Source organism: Haemorhous mexicanus, chromosome 1 (assembly GCF_027477595.1).
Source record: "Haemorhous mexicanus isolate bHaeMex1 chromosome 1, bHaeMex1.pri, whole genome shotgun sequence".
Classification (NCBI taxonomy): Eukaryota; Metazoa; Chordata; class Aves; order Passeriformes; family Fringillidae; genus Haemorhous; species Haemorhous mexicanus.
The window spans coordinates 135,994,357-136,020,431 of record NC_082341.1 but is presented as its reverse complement, the minus strand read 5'-3'; the positions used below and the strand labels follow the sequence as shown (position 1 = coordinate 136,020,431).

Genomic DNA, 26,075 nt, shown 5'->3' with positions numbered 1-26,075 from the left:
TTCTACCATCTCATCAGGCAAGCACAAAGTTAGGCCAGGGTGAGGAGGGGTCCTACTTTCCCCAAGAACTCTGCATTCCCTGCATGCTCATCTCCCCAGCCACACTGAGCCCCAGCCTGCAGAGCCCCATGGCCAGAGTGACACCTGGCTCAGCCCCAGAAGGAGCTGACCTCCCTGGCTGAGCATGGTGGGGCAGGCAGGGGGGCTGGATGAGACCACAGTGCCTGCTGCTGGTGCTGGGAGAAGTCACACTGCTTTTCCTGAGGCTGCCAGCTGCTCCCTGGCTCGCTCCATCCTGAGACTTGTTTGATGGAGATAGAGACACTGTCTGCTGCTTCCCTGTCTTTCTTCTATTTCTGCTGTATCACATTCCTGTTGTGCAGGGGAGCTCAAGATCCCTGAGGGTGCTGAGGGTGCCTGAGTGCCAAACTCTCCCTGATGTGCCTTCCCCCATTCCTTAATCCTCAAACAGCTGCTGTCAAGGCCCATGCACTCTCAGCTGCAATATTCCAATATTATACAATGGCTGTATAATACTGTTTAAGGAATTTTAGTGGGGCCAAAGCCTTTTCTTTCTTCTAGTGTAATTTTCATCTTATTTGGACTGGCCCTTTATCTTTAGAAAAGACATTTTATGGACCACAGACCCCAGGAGAGGCCTTCACAGAAGGGAGATCTGGGGGCTCAGAGAGACCATAGTGACCATTTCTGCATGTATTCCCACCACCCCCAACCCAATCCTTATTCCACCTAGATTTAGGGACAGAATTTGGGGTCCAATGCCAAAAGTGTCTATCAGAAAGTTCCTTTGGAAATGCGGAGATTTTTTAGAAGAGCATTACTAGAAAGAAATAGTTTTATAAATGGCTAAGGAAAGTTGCTGTCTCCTAACCTGAGCGGAGAGTGCAAGGGCATCCTTGGAAACAGCTCCCTCTCCCGGAGCCATGCACGGCTCCTGCACCTTGCAAGGCGATATAAAATCTGGAATAGTCCAAAGGAATGGCACCGAGGACTTCAGCAGGTTTATACCCCTCAAGCTTTGAACTTTATACTCCTTTGCCAGCAATTTCAACAAGGATGAAAGATGAATGTTTCACCAGACCATAACCAACCGAGTAAAAGGATAAAGAGTTAAAGGCAAAGTCACAGTTTGATGTGGAATAACAGCAATGCACCTGAGGGCTGGGAAAAGCGCAAAAAGAGGAACAGGAAAAGAAAGAGACATAGAATGGAGTTTACTTTTCAGTTGCCAAAGAAAAGTTTGAAGTATACTTCAAAATTGATTTAATCATACTCTGTAAATGGATAGAAATGTGGTTTTTCTTCAATAAAAGATATTCGACTATAGAGACACATCAAAATGTAACATTTTTATATTATTATTTATATACTACATGTATAATTTATGTGCTTAACACAGAAATTATTCCCAGAGAACTTTACCTTTAGAGATGGACCAGTGTCAGAGTTTCACTTGTGATATTTCAGCTCCATTAAAGTTTGGTAACATTTTTTCCAACATACCTTTGTCTCAGTGTTACTTTAGATCTTAATTTAGATTCTTAAACTGATCTGTCAAAACATAAGGTTGTTACCCAGAAAAAAATTATTGGGGTGATGGTTTGCATTTTGACCAAAGGCTTCTTGTCACTGAGAAGGTTATCCTGTTGGAAATATTTTGGTTAGGTCTGTGATCATACATCAGAAAAAATTACCATGGAGGTAGCCATACCAGGAGAAGGGCATACAATATATTGCTTAAAATTATTTCCCTTATTTGAAATAATACCTATTAATAAAAGCACACTAGAATAACTGAATGCAACACGTTTTGTTTTGGCTTTTTTTTTGTTGCTCCATATTCCATATTGATAAATGCATCACACTTCCTAAGACCACCAAGTCCAACACTTTGCCATGTTTGTGCTAACCTGGGTGAGTCTAGCAAAGCTCCTACGCCAGTTTTGTAATTTCATAAGAAATGTACACGCTGGGATGCCTTTCTGGGGCAGTGTCTGAAGAGCATAAAGTCACACCACCAGCAAACCTGTTGTACTGTCCCCAGGCTGGATCCCTGAGCATCCTCTAGGAGGATGTCACAGGCAACTTCCGCAGCTCCCACGCAGATTATCCACACTGCTCATCCCTGCAGGCACCAGCTGAGCTGCTGCTGCTCTCTGCTCCTCCCTGTGCCAGCCTGGCCTGCTTGTTCTAGGATAGATAGCACTGTGGGATCGAGAACGAATGTCCTCAGCCTGAAAATGGCAGCCTCGTGTTGCTGCCCTGGTCCCAAACAATGCAGTGCATGTGTGTTCAGCGAGATCGTTTTCAAGCTGGTGGTTTCCAGAGTGCATGGGGGTCAGGAGGAAGTTTCCCTGCACTGTCACTTCACACAGCCACGGACTGGGCTGCTTGGGGACAGGCTAAGGACACTGCACAGCTGGTGGGAGTGCAGAGCCATTGCCCTGGCAAACCCGGGAGCTGCACTGAGGGTGCCCAAAGCTGAACCTCTAACATAGGCAGAGTCGGGCCCAAGCCTATTCCCAAGCTCAGTGGCTAGTTTTGTGCAAGAAACCTGTCTGTGCTCAGGCTCAGGCTCGTCCTGGAGCTGTATCCCACCACGACAGGCCAGTCATGCAGAACTGGGGCCTGCCAGGGGCTGTCGTGCAGGGCAGAGGGCAGGCACTGCTGCTTTAGCGAGGCAGTGTGCACAATGCGGACAGCAGGGACATGGGGCAGACCACCACGTGTCCCCTGTGCTGGTGCCCTGCGGTGCCCAAGAGATTTATTTTCTCCATCCCATCATTTTCCCCATCAGCCCTGTGTCAGAAGTGACAGTCCCCAGGGACACTGTTCTGGTGACATCCCACCTGGAGTACCGTGCTCCTCTGGAGTCCCCAGCACAGGAAGGACATTGACCTGTCAGACCGAGTCCAGAGGAAGCCACAAAGATAATTAGAGGGGTGGAGCTAGGAGGAAAGGCTGAGAGTTGGGATTGCTCAGCTTGGGAAAGAGAAGGCTTGGGGATGACCTGATTGTGGCCTTCCAGGACCTGAAGGGAGCCCATAGGAAAGATGGAGAGAGTTTTTTAACAAGAGCATGTACTGCTAGTGAGAGGAGAAAGGGGAATGGCTTCAAACACAGAGTAGGTTTACATCAGATATTGGGAAGAAGCTCTTTACTGTGAGGGTGGTGAAGACACTGGTACAAGTGCTACAGATGCCCTCCAGCCCTGTGAGGTATTCAAGGCCAGGTGGGATGGGGCTCTGAGAAAGCGGGTGCAGCAGATGATGGCATGGCAGTGGGGCTGGACTAGGTCAGCTTCAACGTCCCTAGCAATCCAGGCCATTCCGTGATTCCATGATGGGAGGCTCAGGCCGCTACGGCTCTTCCCGCATCAGCTCCTGAAGCCTTCCGCGAGGCCGTGAGGTGCAATACTCCTTAAAGGCCCTCAGCGGAACGAGGGAAGCGGCGGGGATGGGAAAGGGCGGGAGCCGGCCCCGCCACCGAGCCCGCCCCTCAGCCGGGCCGCCCCTCGCCCAAGCCCCGCCCCTCGTTCAGCCAGGCCCCGCCCACATTAACTCCAGACCCGCGCCCCACTCGGTATGGCCCCGCCCACACTGGACAAGGCCCCACCCCGCCCGGGGCCGCCTCCATGGTTCGGGCGCATTGGCAGCCGTGGGGCGGGGCCGGGTGAGTTGTGCACGGCTCTCGCGAGAGCTGCCGCGGGCTTCGCGCGGTGCTTGGTGGGTGCTCTTTCCTTTCTGGCGGCCCGGCCATCTTGGCGGCGCGTCTGCGGTGAGCGGGGCCGGGCCGGGGGCGCGGGGGCCGCTGCGGGCGCTGCTGCCGGGTTCTGACCGCTCCCCTCCATCCCCCTGTGTTCCAGGTACGGCCCGAGCCCGCGCGAGGCAGCAACATGGTGGCCGCCAAGAAGACGGTGAGTGAGAGCGGGGCCGCGCCGGGCGCACGTGGTGACGGAGCGTCCGGGCGGCGCCCTGGTGCGCGGGGGGACCCCGGTGTGACCTGGGTTGGCGGCCGGTGGGGCTGGGGAGCCCCTGGGCACAGCCCGTCACGGCCCTCCTAGCTCGGACCGTGCCCTCCTGACACTGGCCGCGCCCCTGGGCCGCTTCCCGCTGCGCTCGGTGTCTTCGGGTCCCTCCCGTGCGATGTCCCGGGGGCTTGCAGAGTTCCTGAGATGGCTGCAGGGAGGGAGGGGTGATGCCGAGGTCCTAGTGCGGCTGGAGTTCAGGTTTTGCCTTTCCTGCCATGTTCTGGCCTTTCTCTTACAGCGGCTGTGACAGATCTGAGTTTCTTGGTCAGAAGTGGTGATTTCGTCCCTGAGATGCGCCTAACCTGTTGCCATGAGCATCAAGCTCCCCTGTTGTAATATCAGTTCGATATCGCACAGAATTCTTTCTGCTGCTCCATGTAACGTTGTCAGTGTGCACCCTGGGGAGAGGCAGGCTCTAAACCTGGCTTAGATTTGCAAGGCCTTGACTAGCTGAGCTTTACAGGAGCTTGTCAGATATATGCAGATGTCTCTGATTTATGTAGATAGCAGCAACAGTGCTTTGAGATGTATTTTCCTATTGAGAGATGTAGGGGTATGAAAGAACTTTCTGATCTTGTGAAAACATAGTATCAGCAAGGCCCCTGTCTGTAAGCTTTCTTGTACTCTGGTAACTGACTGGCCTTTCCTATTTCATGTTTCAGATTATCGAGGGATTATGAAAAATGAATGTATTTGAAGTTTCTCTGTTGTGTTCTCCATTATTTTAAGTGTGAAGTAACACAATAACACTTTTCTACATCTTTTTCAGAAAAAGTCCCTGGAGTCCATCAACTCCAGGCTTCAGCTGGTTATGAAAAGTGGCAAATATGTGCTTGGGTACAAACAAACTCTGAAAATGATTCGTCAGGGCAAAGCCAAGTTGGTCATCCTCGCCAACAACTGTCCTGCATTGAGGTAAGCAGATGTGGGAGAAAACAATTCTGAGATTGGTTCTTTGTACAAATGCAGTGCGTGCTTCATGACATTTTCCTCATTGAATACCTGGGCCCTTTCTGTTGAGGGAATTGACAGGCTCAAGACAATGTCAGTGCAAAACCCAGAAAGTAGATACTCGAGAAATAGCAGGACTGTTGCAGTTGGCAGCAATCCCCAGTATTAGTGGTGATCTGAAAATGCTTGGGAAACAGTACTGACTGCTAGACTCTCCTAGTGGAAGTCAGAAGAGAGGGCAGCGTAGATGGACTTTTTGTTTTAAATTGAAATACACGGTTCCTTTCTTAGCTGCAAGAACTGTCTCTCCGTTCAGCATTGGGTCACCACTGGCCATCAACATTAACTCTCTTAGTTTATGCACTTTGGCACATAAAGAAAGGCCTTTCAGAGGTCTGCAAGGCTGAATCCTTCTACCATGTAGAAATGAGCGTGAGTAGGAGCAGCCTGAAGAGGTTGTTGTTACAAACCTTCAGCAGACATCTAAGTAAAGGTTCCTGAGCCGCAAGCGTGGAGTGATGCTGCCTCACAAGAAACAGCTGTGTTTCTCTGGGTGGGAAGGAAAAGTTAAGGGCCTTAAGGTTTAAGTGTGGTGGGAGTTAAAGCCGCTCTCTGTATTGCAGTTGTTCAGAATTGTTTGTGGTCGCGTTAACACCCAGTTTTTGGATTTCAGAAAATCAGAGATTGAGTACTACGCTATGCTTGCTAAGACTGGCGTCCATCATTATAGTGGGAACAACATTGAGTTGGGCACAGCATGTGGAAAATACTACAGAGTATGCACACTGGCCATCATTGACCCAGGTAATTCCCTCCTGCAGTGTAGGGGCCAAATGAGGAGGTGTCTGTGGATCCTCCATTCTCCTCTGAGTAGCAGCACTGAGCACGGAATGAGCAGAAGTGATGACACGCTTCACTGCATTTTTCCATCAGGTTTAACACTTAACATTTTCTCTGACCAAGATCCTGTTGTTCTTTTGTGAGTCCAAGGTTCTCAGAACCTGGAAGAACTGCTGCTTCTCTTGCACATAGCTCTTTTACTGCTGGGCCCTGTGAGCTACTTGTCAGTCTGTAGGGAGGTTTTGGTGTCTGGGAAGCAATTGTCTGGGACCTGTTTCTGAACCCATCAGCTAGGACATGAGCTTGCACAACATACTGTTTACAACAGCCCTGTTTGACTGTTCTCAGTTTGAGACAAAGGGTTGTGACTTGTCGTGATTCCCAGAATAGTATATAGAAAAATAACCAATAGACAGCTGCATATTCATCAGGGGAATGAAAATGATGTTAGACACTTCATTTTAAAACTGAATGTTTGTATGTAGTTATTATGGTTTGGTAAAAGTCTTTTTTCCCAGAGAGTTGCTCAGATTCCTTATATAGAATTCTAAGTAGGTGACTTCCCATCCTCTTTCCAGAATGTTTTTAGAGAAGAATCAATCCCTTGTTCTGTTTGTTGACCAGAATTGATACACATAGGTTTAATGATTTCTGTAATAACTGTAACCAGCTGTTCCCCAAGTCACAATGATTTGAATTTCCTACTGCTTCAAGAAACTTTATGTTGCTTGCTTGTATTCAAATAGTAGCTGTAAAATTAATTTTCAGAATGTCACTTTCAGGTTTGGTTTTGGATGGGGTGGGAGCTGCAAGTCAATCCTAATGCTCTGTAGCTGACAATGCGAATATTCTCGCTGTCCTGATATTCCTGTGATCAGGGGAGGCTAGACATTCGCTATAGTAAAACTATGCATTGTGTCCTCCAGGACTAGATTGTTGTTTTAGTCCTGGCTTTATAAATGCTGGTGACAGGTGTGTAATTATTGAAAAATACTGTACTTGGATTAGAAAAACACAGTTACAAGTATTCTTATCATCAGTTTTATCAAAATTATTTGTATTTTTCCTAAGCAGACTATCTGTTCTTTCAGGTTGTTTTCTTTTTCTAGAATCACTGTGGTGCTTTTCTGAGTAGGGGGGTTTTTCCTTTTATTCCTAAAATCATCTTCCCATGGGTCCTCTTGTAACAATACATTTTTGTTTTACAGGTGACTCTGACATCATTAGAAGCATGCCAGAACAAACCAGTGAGAAGTAAATGCTGTAAAGGTGTTATTTCTACAATAAAACTGGTTACAGATCTCTTTTAAAGAAAAATTTGTATTATACCTTTGTTGGTTTTAGGGAACAAACTATATAAATGAAGATTCGTTACCACTGCTGTGCTTCTTGTCCTCTTAGAAATAACCTTCATGTGGCAAGATTTGCCTTTTTTTTTTTTCTGTGGGCATTATGGATCTTCAGAGGTAAGTGAAGGAAGGCTTGATCATGGCAAGCATAGTGCCAAATCCCAACAGGCTGGGGCTCCCTTAGTGTTTGCTTTTGGAGTGCTCATGCAAACACAAGGCGTAACATAAGGGACAGTAGCAAATTTGGGATGTTGGTGGGGAACCCTAAGGGTTTACTTATGTTAAATATTTCACACTGTTTTTACCAAGTGAATCAAGTACTAATGCGCATTAGTTCCTTTGTCTTTTCCATCCAAGAGTACCTATCTGTAAAAGGACAAACAGGATATAGCTTCTAGATATGTAACATACACTTTCAGAAGGATACCAGTTAACTTCACAAAGCTGTTTTTAAATCAGTAGCCTTTTTTTTAGTTTTCTGAATATACTGGAGACTGATGAGCTGATGTTCTCAAATCACAATTGCTGAGAATGTGTGCCTATTTTGTTTGAGACTGTGACTGCAGGATATTCCTTATTACTAGGGATTGTAAATTGAGGTGCCAGTGATTTTCTGACGTGGTAAAAACAAACACCTAATGAAAATCAGAATGTAATTGTAACCTTGCAGAATTTGAGAGTATGCCAAAGCACAAGGTATCTTTCAGAGCTTACTGTTGTATGTCCATGCACATTCACCAGCTTGTCTGAGATCACGTAATTGCTTAAGTTTTGCTGCAGCTACTTCTGTTATAAAGTGAATGAAGTTTGGTGTTTCCATTTGGAGACAGTTGAGAGGCAAACTCCGAGGTGTGTCAGAGCAAAGGAGGAAGTGCTGGTATATTTACCTATTAAACCACAGATCTGGATGAGTTGTAGTCAAGGGAAGGGAGTGAGACTTGAAAACACTTCAGGTGGCCAGAATAGAAGCAGTTTGCTGGTTTTATGTGTGTTTTAGTGTTTAACAGGTGTGCAGCTAGCTGAATTGACCAAGTAATATTTTCAGAATTAATATGCTGCTTGCATTTAGGAAAGTTAGAGAATCAGTGAATACTGACCAAAGGACAGCCGGGACAAGTTGGCTAGTTGGACATAAGGAAAAGTTTTTGAAACTTCAGGTTGTGATGCCCTGATAATCCAGCAGACTTCCCACTTTGATAATTAAATTCCATCACAGTTTAAACACAAATGTGTAACTATATTACTTCCTACTGATTTCAGCAGTAACTCTTGTCTGAGGAATCCAAGTCAAGCCTAATGGCTGTGAATGCTGTCTCACTTGTTCTGTGTATGTTTATACATAGAACTATATCTATACACACAAACCATGTGCTTAAAATACTAGAAGCGGAGGAAGGAAATGCAGATAGGTGAGTCAAATTCATACCCTAAAAATAATTCCAAACATGGGGGTTTCATTTAAAAAATAACAGCATTTTATTATTTTGCATAGCTTATTTCAGTTGTTCTGCTTAATTAGAACTTCTGCTAGTTACTAAATTGTTTATATAAAATTATCAACATTTCTTATCTGCAATCAATGCAAGACAACTCATGGCATATAAATGCAAAGATCCAGAATATTCTTTAGAACTTCAGACACAAAGATGTTATTTTACTTTGAACCAGTTTAAGAAAATAGCTCTGACAAGTTTGTATGTATAAATATACAGTGTAGTGTACACTTAAAATTCTGATCAGTATTTTAGCCTGTTTTCCAAGTCTTCCATTCTCTTCGTCATTTCTTCCAGTAGATAAAAGTTAAGGAAAGAGAGCTACTGATAGGGTGCATGAAAAAGTCAGCTACCTGATTGCTATAGTCCATAAACATTCTCTTGTTTCTCCTCTTTGACTCCCAGTAGTTTCTCATACAATATTCCCCTTTATTTTCTTCTGATTTGATCAGCTGAGTTGAGAAAGCTGCGTGAAGCCCCATTCCTTAACAGGCATACCTTGACATGGAGTTCAGACTGCAGCTTATTAAAAATGCTGATTCTACAAATTGATGGCTTTTCTCTATAATAAAGTGAGGGTAAATATTTATCTTGTTAATGCTGTTTAAAAATGTTTCACTTAATCATCTGGAAAACTGCAGATAACTAGCAGTAGATTATAGAACTATGGGGCTCTGAAAGCCCAGTAAGAATGTCTGTTCCTCATGATCTGTCCACAGTTGTGACAGTGGTTTCCAGACACATATGGAATAGAGCACAACAAACTTCGTGGGATCTAGGCCTGGTTCCATTTGCACTACTAAGCTGTAGCAGTGCAAAGTAGTGTGCAGCATCCCTTTCCTGATAAGCACTTCAAGTTGGAAGGAATGCTGTCTCCTGCAGGAAGATGTTGGACCAGTACTGTTTACTTCAGCCCCTCTTTCTGAGTGCCATGGAAAGGCTGCTGCCAGGGGAAGGTGAGAGGAAGAGGAGGCCTAGCATCACCCGAGATCTGAAGGCACTGAGATCTACCTCAGAAGGATGAATTTGCTGCACCCCACTCCTTGCTTGTTTGACTTGAGTCTTGATTTCAACATTTTAAGGTCTTACACAAAGGAAGATGCAGAACTGGGCATATAAATTGGGATCTTGGACACATTGCTGTTAGGAATTTTTTAGGGCAGACAGGCTAATAGAATTTGGCCTCTTGGGTTTGGCCAGAACAGCCATGTGTACTGTCCCCCCTCCACTGTCACCAGGAAAATCTCTTGCTAGTAAGGAGCAAGGGTGGGTATCCTGCTTCTGTGGGTGTCCAGTCTGCCTGGACATTGGGTTTGGTAATTGCTCATCTGTCTGCTGCAGCATAGGAGCACCATGTGAAGTGCATTTTCTTTAACAGCCATATTTCTCAAGTGTTCACAGAGGCAAAGTTGAAACAGTGAAAGTGCACTCAACTTACTGACAGAAGTTAATGTAGCTGGACACAAAACAGTTTGGACTGGTCCCTCTAAATATGTATTGTGTAACTGGAGCTACTTTTGTAGCCAGTTCTCCCTCCCCCACATCCCAGATCTCTGGATGAGGACTAGCCAGCAGTCTGCAGTTACCAAGGGCTAGTGTATCACTTCATACCTAAGCTGCTTTTGAGATAAGGCAGAGAAATGAGGTTTGTAATAAAGAGGAAACTGGATGGTTCATACTCTTCAAAGCAGTGGCTGCACAGTGTTCTGAGGAAGCCCTCAGCACTGTTCCTATCAAAATTCCTAGTCTCTGATTTGGTGTTGAGAGGTTTTCCATCACCTTGAGCCATTGGAGTAAAAATCACAGGGTTGCCTGCTCAAAAGGTAAAGCAAAAAATGCACATATTGCTAAGCTTCTAAGCTTAGTTACTAAGTTCTTTGAGTAAGCTCATAGTTCCTTACAACCAGGTGCAGGAGATTGTGGTTAAGCACTTCTGAAGGGGCAAGAATTGGTCTCCTTTCTTGTCAGCATGCAGGTTCGAATGCTGCATGTCATGTAGCACTTCAGGATGTGGGAAATTACCTAGAAATTTCCCCCCAAAGTTGTTTGAAGAAGTCCCATCAGAGCAGTATGTATGTTGATGAGCATTTGAGGCACCTAGCAATAACCCTACACCATGGCTTTCTCCTCCTTAATGAAATCTCCTTTGTATGGAGTAATTTAATCAAGTGATTAGAACATAATTCCTTAGTGCATCTGCCAAAGGATTCACTTGGGAAGGTGAGAGATAGGCTGGCTGCTGCAGGGAAGGTCTGAACTGGTAGGCAACGTTCTGCATCAGGTTACCAGCCACCGAGGGCTCTGCTTGCTTCCCTCTGGACTGACTGTTCACAATCTGAAGCTGTTCCTGTCCAGGTACCTCAGAGTCATGAGCTGTTGGTATCACTGCAGAGTTGGTATCACTTCTGTGCAGAGAATTAAGTATTTACTGCTCTTGCACAGTTACACAACTCAAGTAGAAGATGTGATGTCTTGTTAGCGTTTATTTGATCAGATGCAGCTTTCATGAAGAAAACGGGAATTTGCTCATAAATAGTGCATGATGAGTTGTATTGTCAGTTTGCTGCTGTTTCCTGAGATGAGGATACTGCAGGCAGCACAAAGGCTGCTGCACTAGCAGCTCCCTTGAAATAGACTAAGTGGCAGAAGCTAGTGATCTGCACTTTGCTAACTTTTATCTGCATTTCTTTTAATGCAAGATTAACCAAACCTGAGTCCTCTGATTTCCTCCTTATCTAGAGTATGGTTTTAAATGACTCACTGGATATGGTGCCCCACCAAGGAATTCAGCAGGGAAACATCTCCTGTACACCTGTAGCCAGTAAATGCTATTTCAGTAGCATCTCCCAAAGCAAAGCATGTTAGTCTTGAATTTGACCAATTGTTTGCTGTTCCTGAAGGTGTTTACTGTAAAGGGTTCAAGATCCTTGGTAATATTTTGCTTCCTTCTATGAAGGAGAAGCAGATTAAAAGTTGAAGGCCTTGCTTCTTGGCAACTGTTGCGTAGTTAAGTTTTTCATTACAATAAACTGATTTTAGCTATGGAGGCAGTTTAGACTTGATGGAAAAACATGTAGTTTGTTTTAACCTGCCTTTCTTATCTTACCTGTAAGAAACAGTTACTCTGAAAGGATATATCGCTGGGTGAGTTTTCTTACTTCACTGGTTGCATAGTTCTGGAATGTCACAAGGTTTTCACATTTGCACTGGTCGTTGTCTTTTGAAGCTTTTGCTGAAAAACAGAAACACTTAAGTAAAGGCTGAATGCAGAATAAATTGAATAGGATGGGGAGGAAATGATGAGGCATTATAAATGCAGAGCAGGTTTAATACAGATTCCTGTTCTCAAAACAGATCAACATCCCAAGGAACACTCTGAGGCAGATTCTGTTGGTACTGGAAAGCAGTACACAATATGTAGTCCTCCATGTTCAAAGAACAGTCTGGGTTGTTCTAAACAAAGGGAACCCGATTACCTGTTGTTGAGTGGATGTGACTGTCTTCAAAAAGATACTTGTGATGTACTGCAAGATGTGGACAGTCAATGACATCTGTGATGGCTATTGTGGTTGATTCAGGTCCTGCAGGAAACCCCCCCAAAACTCTAAGAATCAGACCCACTAAATTATAATTTTGGTTTTTTTCTACTCACATGCACTAAGTTCTCCTTCATTAGTAAGCAATCTCACTAACTGCAGTGAGGATCATTCAAGGAAAGGATTAGGGATACAAAGATATGAAGGAACCAGGCTGTTAGGCTGTATTTACTGTATACATGATATAAGTTGTGGGTTGCAGAACTGAAAGGGAATTGCGAAGGTTCCTGTGAAAAACAGAAGTGATTGAAAGCTGAACATGCTTGAAGTGTGAAGCCCAGTGTTGAAACACAAGCTTCCCCATGAAGTATTTTACTCAGATGAAGTAAGAAGCATGCAGCCATGCTTTTGGTTACAGTGAATCTCCATTTTTCACATTGCAGGGCAACTCAGAGGGGCGAGGAGGCAGGGACACGGGATAAACCATTTTAGCTGAATTGTGAGAGTTCTCTACAGAAGGCAGCATGAAAAGGCAGCAGGAAAGGACCCTTGAGTTAAAACAGCCAACCTGAAGGCTGTGGACCAGTCTTATGAAGCCTCCCAGATGATGCATCCTGCTGGTGAGGTGACTCTTTCAAGGCTGGTAGATAGAAATTTCCAAAGGAAATTGTATCACAAAAGGAGCAATAAAAATGTTCACATTCCCTAGAATGCCAGTAGCTTGATATTTGTCTCTCATAACACATGGAGAATGCCTCATACCTGTGCAGTTTAGAATAGGTCCAGTGTCGATGGAAACTCCACAATTTGCCCTTCAACTCAGACTATCAGAACTCCTCCAAAACCAGAAGTGATTATTTAATAATAATCACTGAAGCAATCTGAAATGATAGCAATCTACTTTGTGTCCTACAGTGAAAATTCTTTCATGTTTCATTATCATCCATCATCCTTTTGGTGAACTGAATAAGAATATTGCTTGGAGAAAGAAAAAGTTTCTTCCTGTCCTTCAGTTTTCTTCTTTATAATGGGAAACATTGATCAGGGAGTTGGGAGGTTTTAGGTAAGAAGGGTGCAGCAGAGTCTACTTGATACACTACAGTTATAGGCAAAAAATACAGGTTTCTAATTCATGAAACACAGCCTTTAAAATGCAAGGCTTTATTTCAGAATCCACACCCCGATATTTTCAGTCAAGAGATTGAGAGGAAACAGAAACCTGTTGGGAGGTAGAGCCGCAGCCATTGTGTGCCCTGCCCCTTTCTTGCCGCCAGAGGGCAGTGTGGAGGCGGCTGCGGTTCCTTAGGAATGGGTCCTTCCCTAGGAAATGAACACTTCCACTGACTCCGGAGCCCTTCATGGCCCAGATGAGCTGAAGAGCAGGAATTTAACAACTGCACGACGTGACCGATGATGCCAGGGCCATGGAGCATCTGGGACACACCCTCTCCTCTGGAACCCAGAGCCCCTTCCCTGAAAGTGAATGCACGGGGGTAAAAGGTGACCGTGCAAACTCACTCAATATGCCATCAAGATGCAGTAGGGAGGTGGAAGATGCTTCTGTGACATCCAGGTTTGCTATAACAACTGGGGTCCCTGCTGGTTTAGTCAGTTTTGACAGATGCATAATAATATACAGCTGTGCTAAGTTGCACTGGGAAGGACATGAGGCCCTTTTGAGTGGAGGCTGGAATTACTGACCATGAATATCAGGGAAGAAGAGATGAGTGGTTGAATAGGCAGACCAGAGATCAGGCAGCAGAACTACAATATTTATATAGAGAGCTATAGATATCTCAGTATGCATGGGAACCAGCTGTTGGAAGGAATTCAGATTTTGGAGAAGAGTTCAGGGCAGAGAGGTGTGGGATGAGATCACAAGGGAATGAAATGAACAAAAAACAGTCTAGCTGAAGAATGATCAAATGGGAACAAAGATGGTAAAGATTTCTGTTGTAGGAGCAATGGAGCAGGTACGATGAATTTTGAGTGTTTGACCCTGGGTAATGATTTGATCTAGAAGTTGTTCAGGAGCTGCAAGCTAATGAGGAGCTTGTTTAGGAAGGGCAGAGGAACTGACCTGAAATGTTTGAGCTTTGGACACTGGGCTGGTATGGACATGTAATCAGGGACAGAAAAATGACAGATGCACTGGAAGAGGTGTGGTAGGAGGTGTCCAGTTTGGAATAGGAACTGGGCATTTAAGAAACTCCTCTTCAGGCTTCAGAAACTAGTTGAGGCTCTAAGATTTCTGATCTCATCGCCTCTGTGAAGCTGAATAAACACACAAGTAGTGACAGTGAGGTTGATCACCCTGAATCCCTTGGTGAAGTCAGTGCAATGAATACATTTGTTGGGGAACAATGCTGAAGTTGGATGTTCATTTTTAGTGTTCTGTTTTGTAAAAAAGTACAAGTAATTTGTTAAGAGGAGCCTATGAGAAAGTGACATCAAAAGCAGTGTCTGAATATTTACTGAACTGATAACGATCCACAATGTGGAAGGAGAACAGAATGTTAACCAACTGGCTGCTGAGTACTGTCATCTGATCAGGGCTGGGGTCTTGTGACAAAAATAGTATATGACCATGTAATTAAAAGCTCCCACAATGCACATGCCCGGGGCTGAAGCTGCAATCATATTGAGTGCGTATTATGTATGACATTGCTGGAGCCTCGTTAGTGCTTCCAGTCAGATGAGAAATTAACATTAACCAAGGCAGTGAATAGGAACCTTCCAACTGAATTCCTTTTAATAAGAGGCAAGAGGAAGAAAAAACCCTCCTTTTTTTGCCTTTACTACTAGTCATCAAGAATAATTAAGAGTAATCAGCAGCTATTTTACAAGGCAGATGCTTTCTTGCAGAATAAAAGAAAAAAGCCTAACCCCCCAAAAAACATTTGGAGGAATTCTACTTTAGTTAGAAACATGCAGTGGCTCCACAATTGGGACTAGGGATGAGAAGCTCTGTCAGTGGAGTCCATGAGGACAGGATCTCCTACTGTCCTAACAAAGTGGAGCCTTAGCTGAGGTGAAGACCTCAGCTAAGGACCACAGCTGGAGTAAAGACAAAAGTCATTGCTGTTGCAAAGGAGGAGAAAAATTGCACTGTGTACAACAGAAGGAATGAATAAAAGAACTTTTAGATTGTGTAACAGGTTTGGAGGCAGAATTTCTGGTTGAGTGAGTTGATGAGTAATAGGTAGTTCTGGAGTGTCCAGAAAAACAAGGCTGGGTCAGTCCTCTGTTCACAGGTGTGAGGCATTGTTGTTCAGAGAGGGGAGGACAGAAGCTGAAGCACCAGTGCTGCCCAGTTACTGGAGGTGTAACAAGAAACTGCCACAAAGGGGCAGGATTGACTTATTTTTTCATATTGTAAATAATGTAGTTAAAAGGAAAAAAACATTGTGGTTGCTAACCACTGTTGTGGGTACCTGAAGGATGCATTTCCATCACTGAGCTCTGGGGTTTGCTGGTCAGTGAGAGTTATTATACTGGGGTTTGCTAAGGAGTGAGAATTATTGTTCTGGCTGCCAGATAGTTTTGGGTTTGGCTTCTCCAAAAGCTTTTAATATGACATGCTGTCATTGGAAGATTATCTGCCTAATAAGGTTAATTGAACTGACTTGGTTTTATATTATCATAGTATTTAGTGTTTCAGAAAGATGAAACTAGGACTTCTTAGGACTGAAGGACAAAGAGTATGCATGCTAAGAAACATCCTCAAAGTCTTTTTTACAGATTCTTTCTTGAGAATGTCCTGCAGCTAATTTTATACAATAATGTAAAAGAAAAAAAAAGGGTAAAATCTGTTTGCATTTAATTCCAAGAAAAACAACCAGATAAAAGCTAGTGGGAATTAAATAATCTTGCACAATTCTAGTCTTATGACTAACATAATTCCATGTGTTGTTTCTGAATTTTGCTTCAAGTACCAGTTTGAATGTGCAAAAAATACTGAGTCTTGGGAATGTGTGTCCCCTGTCCTCTGGCTCCATAGCTTTCATCTCAGCTCAGATTTCCCCTTCCCCTTGGAAAACTTCATCTGGGAATGTTTATATACAAGCTGTTTGTTCCAGGGTGAAGAAGGGTGCTTTCTGAAAAAAACCTTCCACATTTGTGTAGCAAAACTCAGAGCTTATGCATAACTGAAATCCACTCTTTGTAGCTGTGAACTATTTTTAGTCTATAAATACACACAACAGCTCTTGATGATTTATTTTGCTGTGCTTTAGGTTTTTGCTGCTGGTCTTAGGATATTTTGTAAAATTCTCATTAAGGTATTACAAATCCCTGATTATTTTCCCACATTCCTAAAGAAATAGATCATGTTTATTTGGTGTAGTGGGGCTCAATGCATGGCTGACTCAACTGCAGAAATAAAAAAGAGAAGTGATTGATTCTTCTAGGCATAGAATTGTACATTTTATGCAACCTTCATGAAAATAAAGGGAAGATAATTGCTAATACATTTACCCAGTGATGGATTAAGAGTATATATTCTTCATGTATTAAAGGGGAGCAAAATCCAAAAAGCAAAACACCTGAAAACATTCACTGCTATCTCAAGGAAAATGGAATTTTGTTACCTTCACAGATTTGGGCTCTTAGCTCTTCACTTATGTCCTCCAGAGCTGTGAAATCCTCAGCATAGAAGAGATGTTTATATGATGGCTCAGAAGCAATTTCCAGCAGTTCTTCCTCAATTGCTTTTCCTATTCCAATGGCATAGATGATTATACCTGGATTCAAAAGAAATTGCACATACTTATTATTTCAGCAGTTCTAATTCTAAGCACTTGTTCGTCCATGAAAGGAAAATAAGAGAGAAGGGGAGAACCCAAGAAATGTATATTATATGTAACTTTAAAATCAGTGAAGAGGCTTAATAATATGTTTTAATTACTGGGAGATTTGCAGAAACTCTATTGTTTGCTGTAATTTGACCTACAGTTTTTGTGTTTAAGAGATGACACTTGCCTGGCCACTACTGATAGTAAATGGTCCCAGAAAGAGTATTACAAACAATCCAAGAAAATCACACAGTTCAGCCTCACAATTGCACTGCAAGTCCCTGGTTTGTGTGTGTCTGTAGGGTATATGCAATGCAGGGTTGATGGGAAAACCTGCTGCATATTAGCAAATGGGGCAGAATCCTGAAAGACGACTAATTTTTCAGAAAAATACCTAAGTGCTTCATTGAAATCCTCAGAATGAGACTTGATTCTTGCTCTCTAAGGGGCACTAACAGGCTGGAAAGCTCACGCAGGAGGGTAAGAACGGGAAAACAAGAAATTTTTGGGGCTAGGAAAGAAGGTAAGTGAGGATTGTGTAGTTTTCTTAACTAGGGAAGCAGGGAGTGGTTCAGAGCCTGCTGACCAAATAGATTTTAAACAAGCAATAACTACAAATCATAGAGATCTTCAATAATCTCTTTTTCAGCAGTTATGTTTTTATGCTCATGAACATACGATCTGATACAACATTTCTCTTTATATCAGGTATGGCTTAAAAAGTGTCCACACAAGTACTGATTTTGTGATTCATAGTACAGCTATGAGCTTCACAGCTCTTACTTGATTCAAGAGAAGCTGCCTTCTCTGGTTGGTTTCAAATAAAACTTGAGATGAGGAGGTTTGATATCTTTATTTAACATGAGATGAAAACTGCTGCACACTCACTGAATTGCAACTTTTAAACTTTTTGCTGAAGAATCATGGGTCTGATAACACCACAATATATGCATTTTCCAAGTTTTTAACTTTTAACATATCTCCTTACTTTTCTTCACAAATCTGCCTACCACTGCACTTTGTCCAGGAAAGGAAATTGTTCTCCAGAAGCTAATTCAATTTAATGAATGCACCAGTCGTGCTGAAGTTATTGTTATTTAAAGACTTGGGGATATCAGTGATAAAGTGTTCAAGGTCCATTTCATATTGAGCATTACTCTATTGGTTACGCTGCAATTACACAGGGAATGGGTTTGGCTTGTAGCATTGCAGGGTCAGTGTAAGCAGACCAGAGCTGAGGTTTCATTCAGCAAGTAAGGAAGTTAGTTTGTACTTCTTTCCTTCTGTAAATCCTCCATGTAGTTTCATCTCACTAGCAAGCTTGTAAATGTTTGGGGTTTTTAAAGTTATTTTAAGATCACTTTATCTTTCATTGTAATGCCACTCTTGTTAGCACGTGCCCTTCTCATATCCTTGGACGTTTTTCCCTTTACTCCTTACAGAGAGGTATTGATCCTGATCAGTGCTCTACTAATCATGTATCAAATTTTGATTAATATGTCAAATCAATAAAACAAGCACAGAAAAAAAGATGTGCAAAATCTTTTGAATTCTGGCTATTTTCTCTGTGTTGTGGCCCATCAGCCATGGTTCTTAAAGCAGTTTCTCATAAAATTAAAAAAAAGGTTTAGCGAAGAAAAAAGAGATTGTTTATTTTCTTGACAAGTTTTGAAAATTTTCAGTTCACTCTGCTAAACAGATGAAAAGATTCTGATTTGTGGTACAGGTGTTCTAAAGGATGGCTGTCTGCCCAAACATAATAGAAATTAAAAATCACCAGTTTTCAGTCACATTTCAGCATATAGGCATGTAGAAACAGTAAGATAGACAGCACTACAGTTATATTCTTTCCAAAAGAGTCATCTTCCTTCCAGAACACCATTAGCACTCTAAAATTGGTTAAAAATAAAGAATATACCCTATAAACAAAAACACAGCCAATTATTACCGTAGTATTTCTCACAAGAATAGATTGCTGTATTTTGAAGAGACAGCTTGGGGTTTCTTTTATTGTTTTCCTAGAATTTTTGATGAAGTTCCCAGTGTTCCCAGGTCTCTGTATCAAATGTCTACCCTTAGAGGATACGTTCAGGGCATGCCAGGTGGGTGGCACCATTACCTGTGGTGAGGCACTCCCTATGAGTCCTGCTGTGGGGATGATGCACATGCCTGGCAGCAAAGGCCCTTGTGAACACAAAGATCTGATGTGCAGGACAGTGGCCACTGTCACTGTACTGGCCAGACTACTTTGGCAAACACTCTCTTGATTAGCACATCCAAACTGTTACTACATCTCATTCCTAACAATATTTGCCTTTTAGAATGAGACACCAAAAACATCAGCACTTACCACGTTGCTTTGCTCTGGTAGCCCACTCAGACACTTCATCCTGGGCCCGCCCGTCCGTAAACACAATGGAGATTCGAGGCACGTTTGCTGAGAACGGTCTTGCTCCTTCTGTCTCTGTGAAGCTTCTCTCAGACATTTGCCTCAGTGCAAGTCCTGTCATGGAACCTCGGCCCATGTATTTCATTTGTGACACAGCTTTCTTCATGTCTTTGGCTGAGCTGAACTGCCTTAATGTAAACTCTGTACGAACTTCAGTGGAATACTGAAGCAAACCAACTCGAGCAGCTTTGGGTGAAATCTCAAGTGTATCCAAGATTCCTGAGACAAATTGTTTTACAATTTCAAAATTATCCTCTCCAAGACTTTTGGATCCATCAATCACAAACACCAGATCAATTGGGCCTTCAGTGCATCCTGTGAAGTGAGCAACAAAATGTGCAGATCAAGAAAAAAGTCCACAAGACTGGGAAAGGGATCTGGATACCCTGGCAAAAATTCAGGGATCATCTAAAGTACCCTGGCTCGTCCTACTGTGCCAATGTGTCTGAAGATGTTGGTACAGTCTGTCTCAAAAGCTAAGAGTGGGCCAATGACTGAGAATTTAACAAAATGATAACCACAGTGAATATTTACTGAGACATATTCTGCTTTGCAGAATACTACATCTGTTAAAAATGCAGCAGCAATCAGCAAATGTTTAGAATTACTCTTTAGTGGAGAGAACTGAAGAACATAGCACATAGACAGAGTTGCCAGCATTTTCTTCCAGAGATAAGCCTGTATGCTAACCTTGCATTTGTCAAATTTGTCAGCACTAAGAGACATGGAAAAGAATCATTGAAGCTGCATTTGTGTTGCAGGAGTTATAAAATAGTTTTAAAACTACTTAATTATTGAGAGAATCAGAATTGGTGAGATAGGGGGTTTTTTTGCTGGTAAGTATCTACCAATTTTGTAATTAGAAGACTTATGTATTGCTGCTGTATTTCTGGCTGACCCATTAGAGCTGGGAGTTTGTACAAATTTGTAAAATTTGCATTTCTCATACTTTTTGGCAAATACACATGCAAAAATCAAAGTAGTTTGTAGGGCATCAATAACAAGGTTAGGGAATTCAGAGGTTGGAGAATGTCTTCCAAGCTGCAGACTGCTTCTGCCAGGTAGGTTGTTTTGTTTTAAATTCTGGAAAGGAATTGCCTTCAGCAGGCAGAGATTAGTGTGCTTTGTGCAAAGGGTAGCTGCAGAGCTCCTGTTGGAGCTAGTTTCTATTGAATCAATGTAGCTGCCAGGGAAAATAAGCCATACTAAGGAATGTAAGATTTGCTTCTTAGTCTGGACCTAATAAACTTTGACCTCCACTCATCTCTGATCTTTGTACAGGCAGAATGCTGTAAGCACTACACAAAAGAGAATTATTCAGCAGAAATCACTATGCAGAAATTATTGGCCATGTTTGCTACCAAGTCAAAGTACAAATAACAGATTTTTAAAACTGCTCAAGAACTCCTTCCTGCAGTCATCTAAGAAAAAAACACCTCACATGTACTAAGGTGATGAAAATGCAATTAATATACATGTCAGAACCACCTCAATACTACTGCATAAGTCAACAAAGGGCAGCAGTTGATGGTGCATGGTATCAGTTAGCATTGAGAACAGCCAGAACTTGTTACCATTCTAATCACAGTCTCCTCAACTAAGGCATCCATTTTTGGCAGAATAAACATTTTTACTGAATTCCAGTAGAATTTCTCCTCCAAGTATTAAGAGATAATGAGAAAAATACATGTTATGTTGGAAGATAAGCAAATAAAATTAATGGGATTTTAAAATTTAGTATATAAAGATAAAAGACCCACTGTATATGAACCCAATTAAAATGTACATTCCTTGATAATAAGATTCCCCTTTGGCTTTTCCCTGATGTTTCAAAAAAATTATTGTTTTACTAAAACAACTCTTCCAATTTGGTAGATTTTTGCTTAGGAGAGCATCAACTTAATTGTTTGAGACATTTTCTGCCACACACATATGCCCTGGGCTTTCAAATATTATATCATGTTTGAAATGAGAGGTTGTGGCAGTGTTCAAAACCAGGCTGAATTTGGCTTGGAGACACCTGGTCTAGTAGAGGTGTCCTTGCCATCAGCAGCTAGATTGAACTAAGTGATCTTTAATTAGGTTTCTTCCAACCCAGACCATTCCATAATTCTATAATTTTTTTGAAGTGAGGTCAATTAATGTTAGAAATAAAAGAAACAAATGCTTTCTAAATAAAATATACTTACTTCTGCATGTTTTCTGATCCTCTTTTAGTACATATCCCTCCTGGCATTTGCAGATGTAAGAATCGCCATTATTAACACAAGCATATTCACAACCATGGTCAACTGATTTACAGACATCTTTACCTAGGAAAAATTGAAGTGTTTATCTGTATTCTATTTAACATTTTATAAAGCCAAAGACTCCAGACATATCTGAAGAACACATGACAAAGGAGTACAATATCTTTGTTCATTTATGTAGCAATGCCAGAGAAGAGGGGCTGACAGACATAATGAGTTACTTACTTCGACATGTTCTCCCATCTTGGCGCAGGACAAAGCCCTCATGGCACTGACAGCTGTATGAGTTGTTATTATTAATGCACACATGTTCACAGCCATGGTCAATCGATTTACACAGGTCTTTATCTGAGAATTGTTAAGAGAATCCCCTTATTAGACCATTTTTCAAATACAAAACTATCATGAACAAGCTTTGAGTGAAAGTAAGTCTGTTATTTCTTTTAAGACTGAAAAACATATTCCCCATAAAAGTTTCAGCTACTCACTCCTGCATGTTTTCCTGTCTCGCCTCAATATAAATCCCTTGGGACACTGACACATGTATGAATCGCCAGTTGGAACACAGACATGTTCACAACCATGGGTGACTGTTTTGCAGACATTTTTACCTTGGAATAATGAAAATTGTATTTAGCACAGTTAGCTAAGCAAATAAATTTCTGAAAATAGAAAAAATTTGGCTATAATTTTCTATGAAGGGGCTCACTTACATTAAGCTGATTCTATAAAAAAGACAAAAATGACACGCTACTGATGTGTAGTGTGTTTCATTAACAGATCAGGAAGTACAAAACAAGATTAAATAACTTACTCCTGCAAGTTTTTCCATCTTCCCTCAGTATGAAGTCTTCATGACACTTGCAGACATAGGAATCACCAGTATTAACACAAATATGCTCACAGCTGTGGTCGACTGAGTTGCAAACATCTTTATCTGAGAAAAGTGGATGGGGTTTGTGAGGTGAGGCTCTTTAGGGAGAGATGGTATCTTTTTTAAACCAGCCCAAATAGTTGGAAATCACAAACATACAAGCGTGCACTCACACCCACAACACTTGAAGGCCTCAAATAAAAACATACTTTTATAGTTCAGGCTACTCACATCTACATGTCTTTCCATCCTCCTTCAGTATGAATTCTTCATGACACTGGCACATGTAGGAATCTTCAGTATTCACACAAACTTGTTCACAGCCATGGTCAACCGAGTTGCAAATGTCCTTGTCTGCAAACAGGAGAGTTGGTATCAGCACACATCAGCAGAAGCCTTCATTATCGTATGTGTAATTCATCCAGTTAAGTTCCTGTGCTGCTTACTTCTGCAGGTTTTCCCATCTTCTCTCAGTAGGAACCCATCGTGGCATTTGCAGGTATATGAATCACCAGAATTAACACAAACATGTTCACAGCCATGGTTGACTGATTTGCAAAGATCTTTATCTGGAAACAGATGACAGCTTTTGCTAGTTAGCACATTTCTGCACAAGCACAAGCTGCAGATAAAGAGTATATTGATAAATATCAGACTACTTACTTCTGCAAGTTTTTCCATCTTCTCTTAGCTGGAATCCCTCCTGGCACTTACAAACAAATGAATCACCAGCACTAGCACACACATGTTCACAGCCATGGTTGACTGATTTGCAAATATCCTTGCCTGGGAATAGTTAGATAGTATTTACGTGGCTTGTTAGTTAAACTTGTTTTTTTAATAAATACAAAGACTGGGGGGTCAATCCCATGAGCAAAAAAAGATGGAAGCTTGCAAACTGAAAGCAAATCTCTCTCTCTTACTAGTTAAATGATGGACACCTTAGCTTACATTGAGTATCTACTTTTTATCATCTGACCAGAACTTCATGGTTTGGATGACCTCCAACTACAAATAAACCACTTTAGGATTAATCTGACTAGATTAAGAGGAGGAGGAGTTTACATTAAAAGCACTAAGAGTGAAATGAGGGAATAATTTAGTACAGTCATTTAGCATAAATGCATGCTGGTAAAAACAAAACTAAGAAAAACACCACAGGACATGATTTAACCATAATTATTAACACCCTTATATCAGTGCCAAGAGTCTGCATAAACAACCTGAAAGAATAGGATCTACTTATTTAAGATGATAAACAAAATCTAACTGGATTGCTGAAAATTGATGTGAGGACTTGTATGACTGCAATGTTAAATCTCTTGGGTCAAACCTCTTCAGAAAGGATAGATGGGGAGAAAGTGCAGAAGAAAGTGGAGTCATCTATCAGCATCCCCTCTTTCTTCTTCATGCAACACAAAAGAAATATCAGTTTCTAATGGAGAACTGTCTTTACACAAAAAGTGGCCTCCTGAGACTCAAGTTCAATTTGACTCTTGAGGTTTGTGTTTTTAGAAGAACTTCAACCTGAGCCAAATTTCTTGGGGGTCTTCTGTTACCAAAGAAAAATTCCAAAATTTTCTACAGAAGACAACATTCTAACTCAAAAATAATTATATTTAAGACATAGCAATCTGAACTAGATCTGGTCATAGTGGATAATGGAGAAATTACAACCTAAGTAAAAATTAGCATCTGCTTATACACAGCTGTGCACAACTCAGAAACATTTGCTTATAAACAGAATAAAAAACAAAACAGTAGCAGACATAGCTATTACTTCAGAAGGATGAATTTTACATAGCTGAAAGTAGGTATGAGCCAGACTATTTTTGGATGCAGGGGGGAAATAATAATAGTAGTAAAAAAAATGATTGCACTATTTAAGGTTATTTTACTAGACACCCCCAAAAAATCTAAAAAGAATGCCAGGGTAGTTAAAAAATCTAGAAATTGAAGTTGAAAACAGCTATAAGATTTGAAAAATGACTGAAAGAAAGGAACATTCACAGTATTTACTGAATGGGAAAATATTAGGAATTTGAAAACACTGAAGTAATAAGATAAAGGAAAAGGGGGTGCACGGCCAACCAAATAAAGGGTAGTATGAGAACATTATTTAGATACTATTAAGAACAAAAAGCATTCTAACAATGTATTATTAATTAATGGACAGAAAAGTAGAACTGCCAATCTTCACGCAGAAATAATAAACATTTTAGTGTATTCAGATCTGAACCTATGAAATAGATTACTGATGACGTTGCTGGAGTGAAGAGTTTCACACTGCATGAAGTAGGTCACATAGCATCTACTGAACACACGCACACGCACACACACACTCATTTTTGAATCAGAAACTCCAGATAACTTGCAGCAAAAGAGGTTCCTGAAGAATACCTTGGATGCTTAGTGTTAATTTTCAGTAACTCCTAGAACTCTGAGGAAGCCCCAAAACACTGAGTTGTCTCCATTCCCAGTGTATGTATACACACTGAAAAAAGTACTCTGGTTCCATATGGTTTAAAAAGATGAGTAGTTCATTGTAAACCTGCCAGCTTGACATTTATCTGATTTAAAATAATGCAAAAGATAATGTGGAACTTGAGTCAGAGTAAAATCAAAGAAAGAGGACTAAAATCAATCAGCTGGGTGTTATGGAAAAATAAATCCTGGAAAAACTAAATAAATGTCTTTTTAATTGATGACGAGGCTAATTCTTAAAGTTTATGCTGTTCATACAATGGAGCATTCAAATTGGCAGCAGTCTTGGTATTATTTTGATTAAGAAGACTACACTGGCTTGGCTTGGATTAACACTGGCTAGAAAGGGCCTCAGAACCAATTCTACATGGGCAGCTATCAAGTAACTTTCTAAGAATTTGCCTTGCTTCTCTACTACTTACTATATTTATGGACAGCCCAGAATAAGACACAAAATAATCACTAATAAAATTTGTAGATTACTCCACTTCTGAGAGAATAGCAAATAAATATAAAGCAGCTGCTGATATAAGGTAACATGAATCTTTTTGGATAACAGCAAATCATATGTATTTTAAAATAGCCAGAATTAAGGACAGAAATTTTGAAACAAAGAATGAAGGCTGTACTTACAGCCTTAAGGACACGAGACACCTGTAATACTGAGAATCTTAAATAACTTTTGATCATGGTAGACAGCTAATTGAACATGAGTACTAGCGGAATATTTTGGTCAGAGACTAACACTGTCTTTTGTCAAAAAAAAAAAAAGATTGCAAAAGATAAATTGTTTAAAAAATGATAGGTAGATTAAAATAAGAATTAGATGGGTTATTGTTCCTCTGCCCTGGACCCTGCTGAGTCTCCTAGTAGAAGACTTTCTTTCACTGTGGTGCATCCACAAAGATACTGATAAACAGCAGAGGTTTTAGGGGAGCAAGAAGGGAGTTATAAAAAGATTGGAAGACATAAAAAGACTGAAGGAGTTTCATTTGCTTACAATTTA

General features: G+C 41.5%; 2 protein-coding genes and 1 non-coding gene across 7 annotated transcripts in view; 2 read left to right on the top strand and 1 right to left on the bottom strand.

Moving 5' to 3' along the window:
- The first annotated feature begins 3,680 nt into the window (after positions 1 to 3,680).
- RPL30 (ribosomal protein L30) lies at positions 3,681 to 7,159 on the top strand. Its single transcript, XM_059864323.1, has 5 exons — positions 3,681 to 3,798; positions 3,887 to 3,937; positions 4,821 to 4,966; positions 5,676 to 5,806; positions 7,051 to 7,159. The coding sequence occupies exons 2-5, from the start codon at positions 3,917 to 3,919 to the stop codon at positions 7,098 to 7,100; spliced, it is 348 nt and encodes a 115-aa protein (XP_059720306.1). The 5' UTR covers positions 3,681 to 3,798; positions 3,887 to 3,916; the 3' UTR covers positions 7,101 to 7,159.
- Positions 6,682 to 6,816, top strand: LOC132339514 (small nucleolar RNA SNORA72). Its single transcript, XR_009489660.1, has one exon. It is a non-coding gene; the product is annotated as a small nucleolar RNA SNORA72 (small nucleolar RNA).
- A 1,484-nt stretch (positions 7,160 to 8,643) lies between the features above and the next one.
- MATN2 (matrilin 2) overlaps positions 8,644 to 26,075 on the bottom strand; it is a 68,507-nt gene continuing 51,075 nt past the window's right edge. For 3 of the 5 annotated variants that reach the window (XM_059864276.1, XM_059864301.1, XM_059864294.1), the window contains 13 exons: positions 23,249 to 23,371; positions 23,032 to 23,154; positions 22,817 to 22,939; positions 22,526 to 22,648; positions 22,200 to 22,322; positions 21,937 to 22,059; positions 21,652 to 21,774; positions 19,364 to 19,777; positions 16,810 to 16,962; positions 12,789 to 12,860; positions 12,161 to 12,265; positions 11,821 to 11,916; positions 8,644 to 8,980 (listed from right to left, as the gene is read on the bottom strand). In XM_059864276.1, coding sequence (XP_059720259.1) covers positions 8,928 to 8,980; positions 11,821 to 11,916; positions 12,161 to 12,265; positions 12,789 to 12,860; positions 16,810 to 16,962; positions 19,364 to 19,777; positions 21,652 to 21,774; positions 21,937 to 22,059; positions 22,200 to 22,322; positions 22,526 to 22,648; positions 22,817 to 22,939; positions 23,032 to 23,154; positions 23,249 to 23,371 — 1,754 coding nt within the window. In that variant the 3' untranslated portion in view covers positions 8,644 to 8,927. The remainder of the gene's footprint in view (positions 8,981 to 11,820; positions 11,917 to 12,160; positions 12,266 to 12,788; positions 12,861 to 16,809; positions 16,963 to 19,363; positions 19,778 to 21,651; positions 21,775 to 21,936; positions 22,060 to 22,199; positions 22,323 to 22,525; positions 22,649 to 22,816; positions 22,940 to 23,031; positions 23,155 to 23,248; positions 23,372 to 26,075) is intronic. The other 2 variants (XM_059864285.1, XM_059864309.1) reach the window with 2 other exon arrangements.

Bases quoted from the DNA above. Each gene is read 5' to 3' on its own strand.
- RPL30 (XM_059864323.1), top strand. From the start codon at position 3,917: ATGGTGGCCGCCAAGAAGACG. The intron at 4,967-5,675 runs GTAAGCAGATGT...TTTGGATTTCAG, and splicing joins AACAACTGTCCTGCATTGAG to AAAATCAGAGATTGAGTACT. The intron at 5,807-7,050 runs GTAATTCCCTCC...TTTGTTTTACAG, and splicing joins ACTGGCCATCATTGACCCAG to GTGACTCTGACATCATTAGA.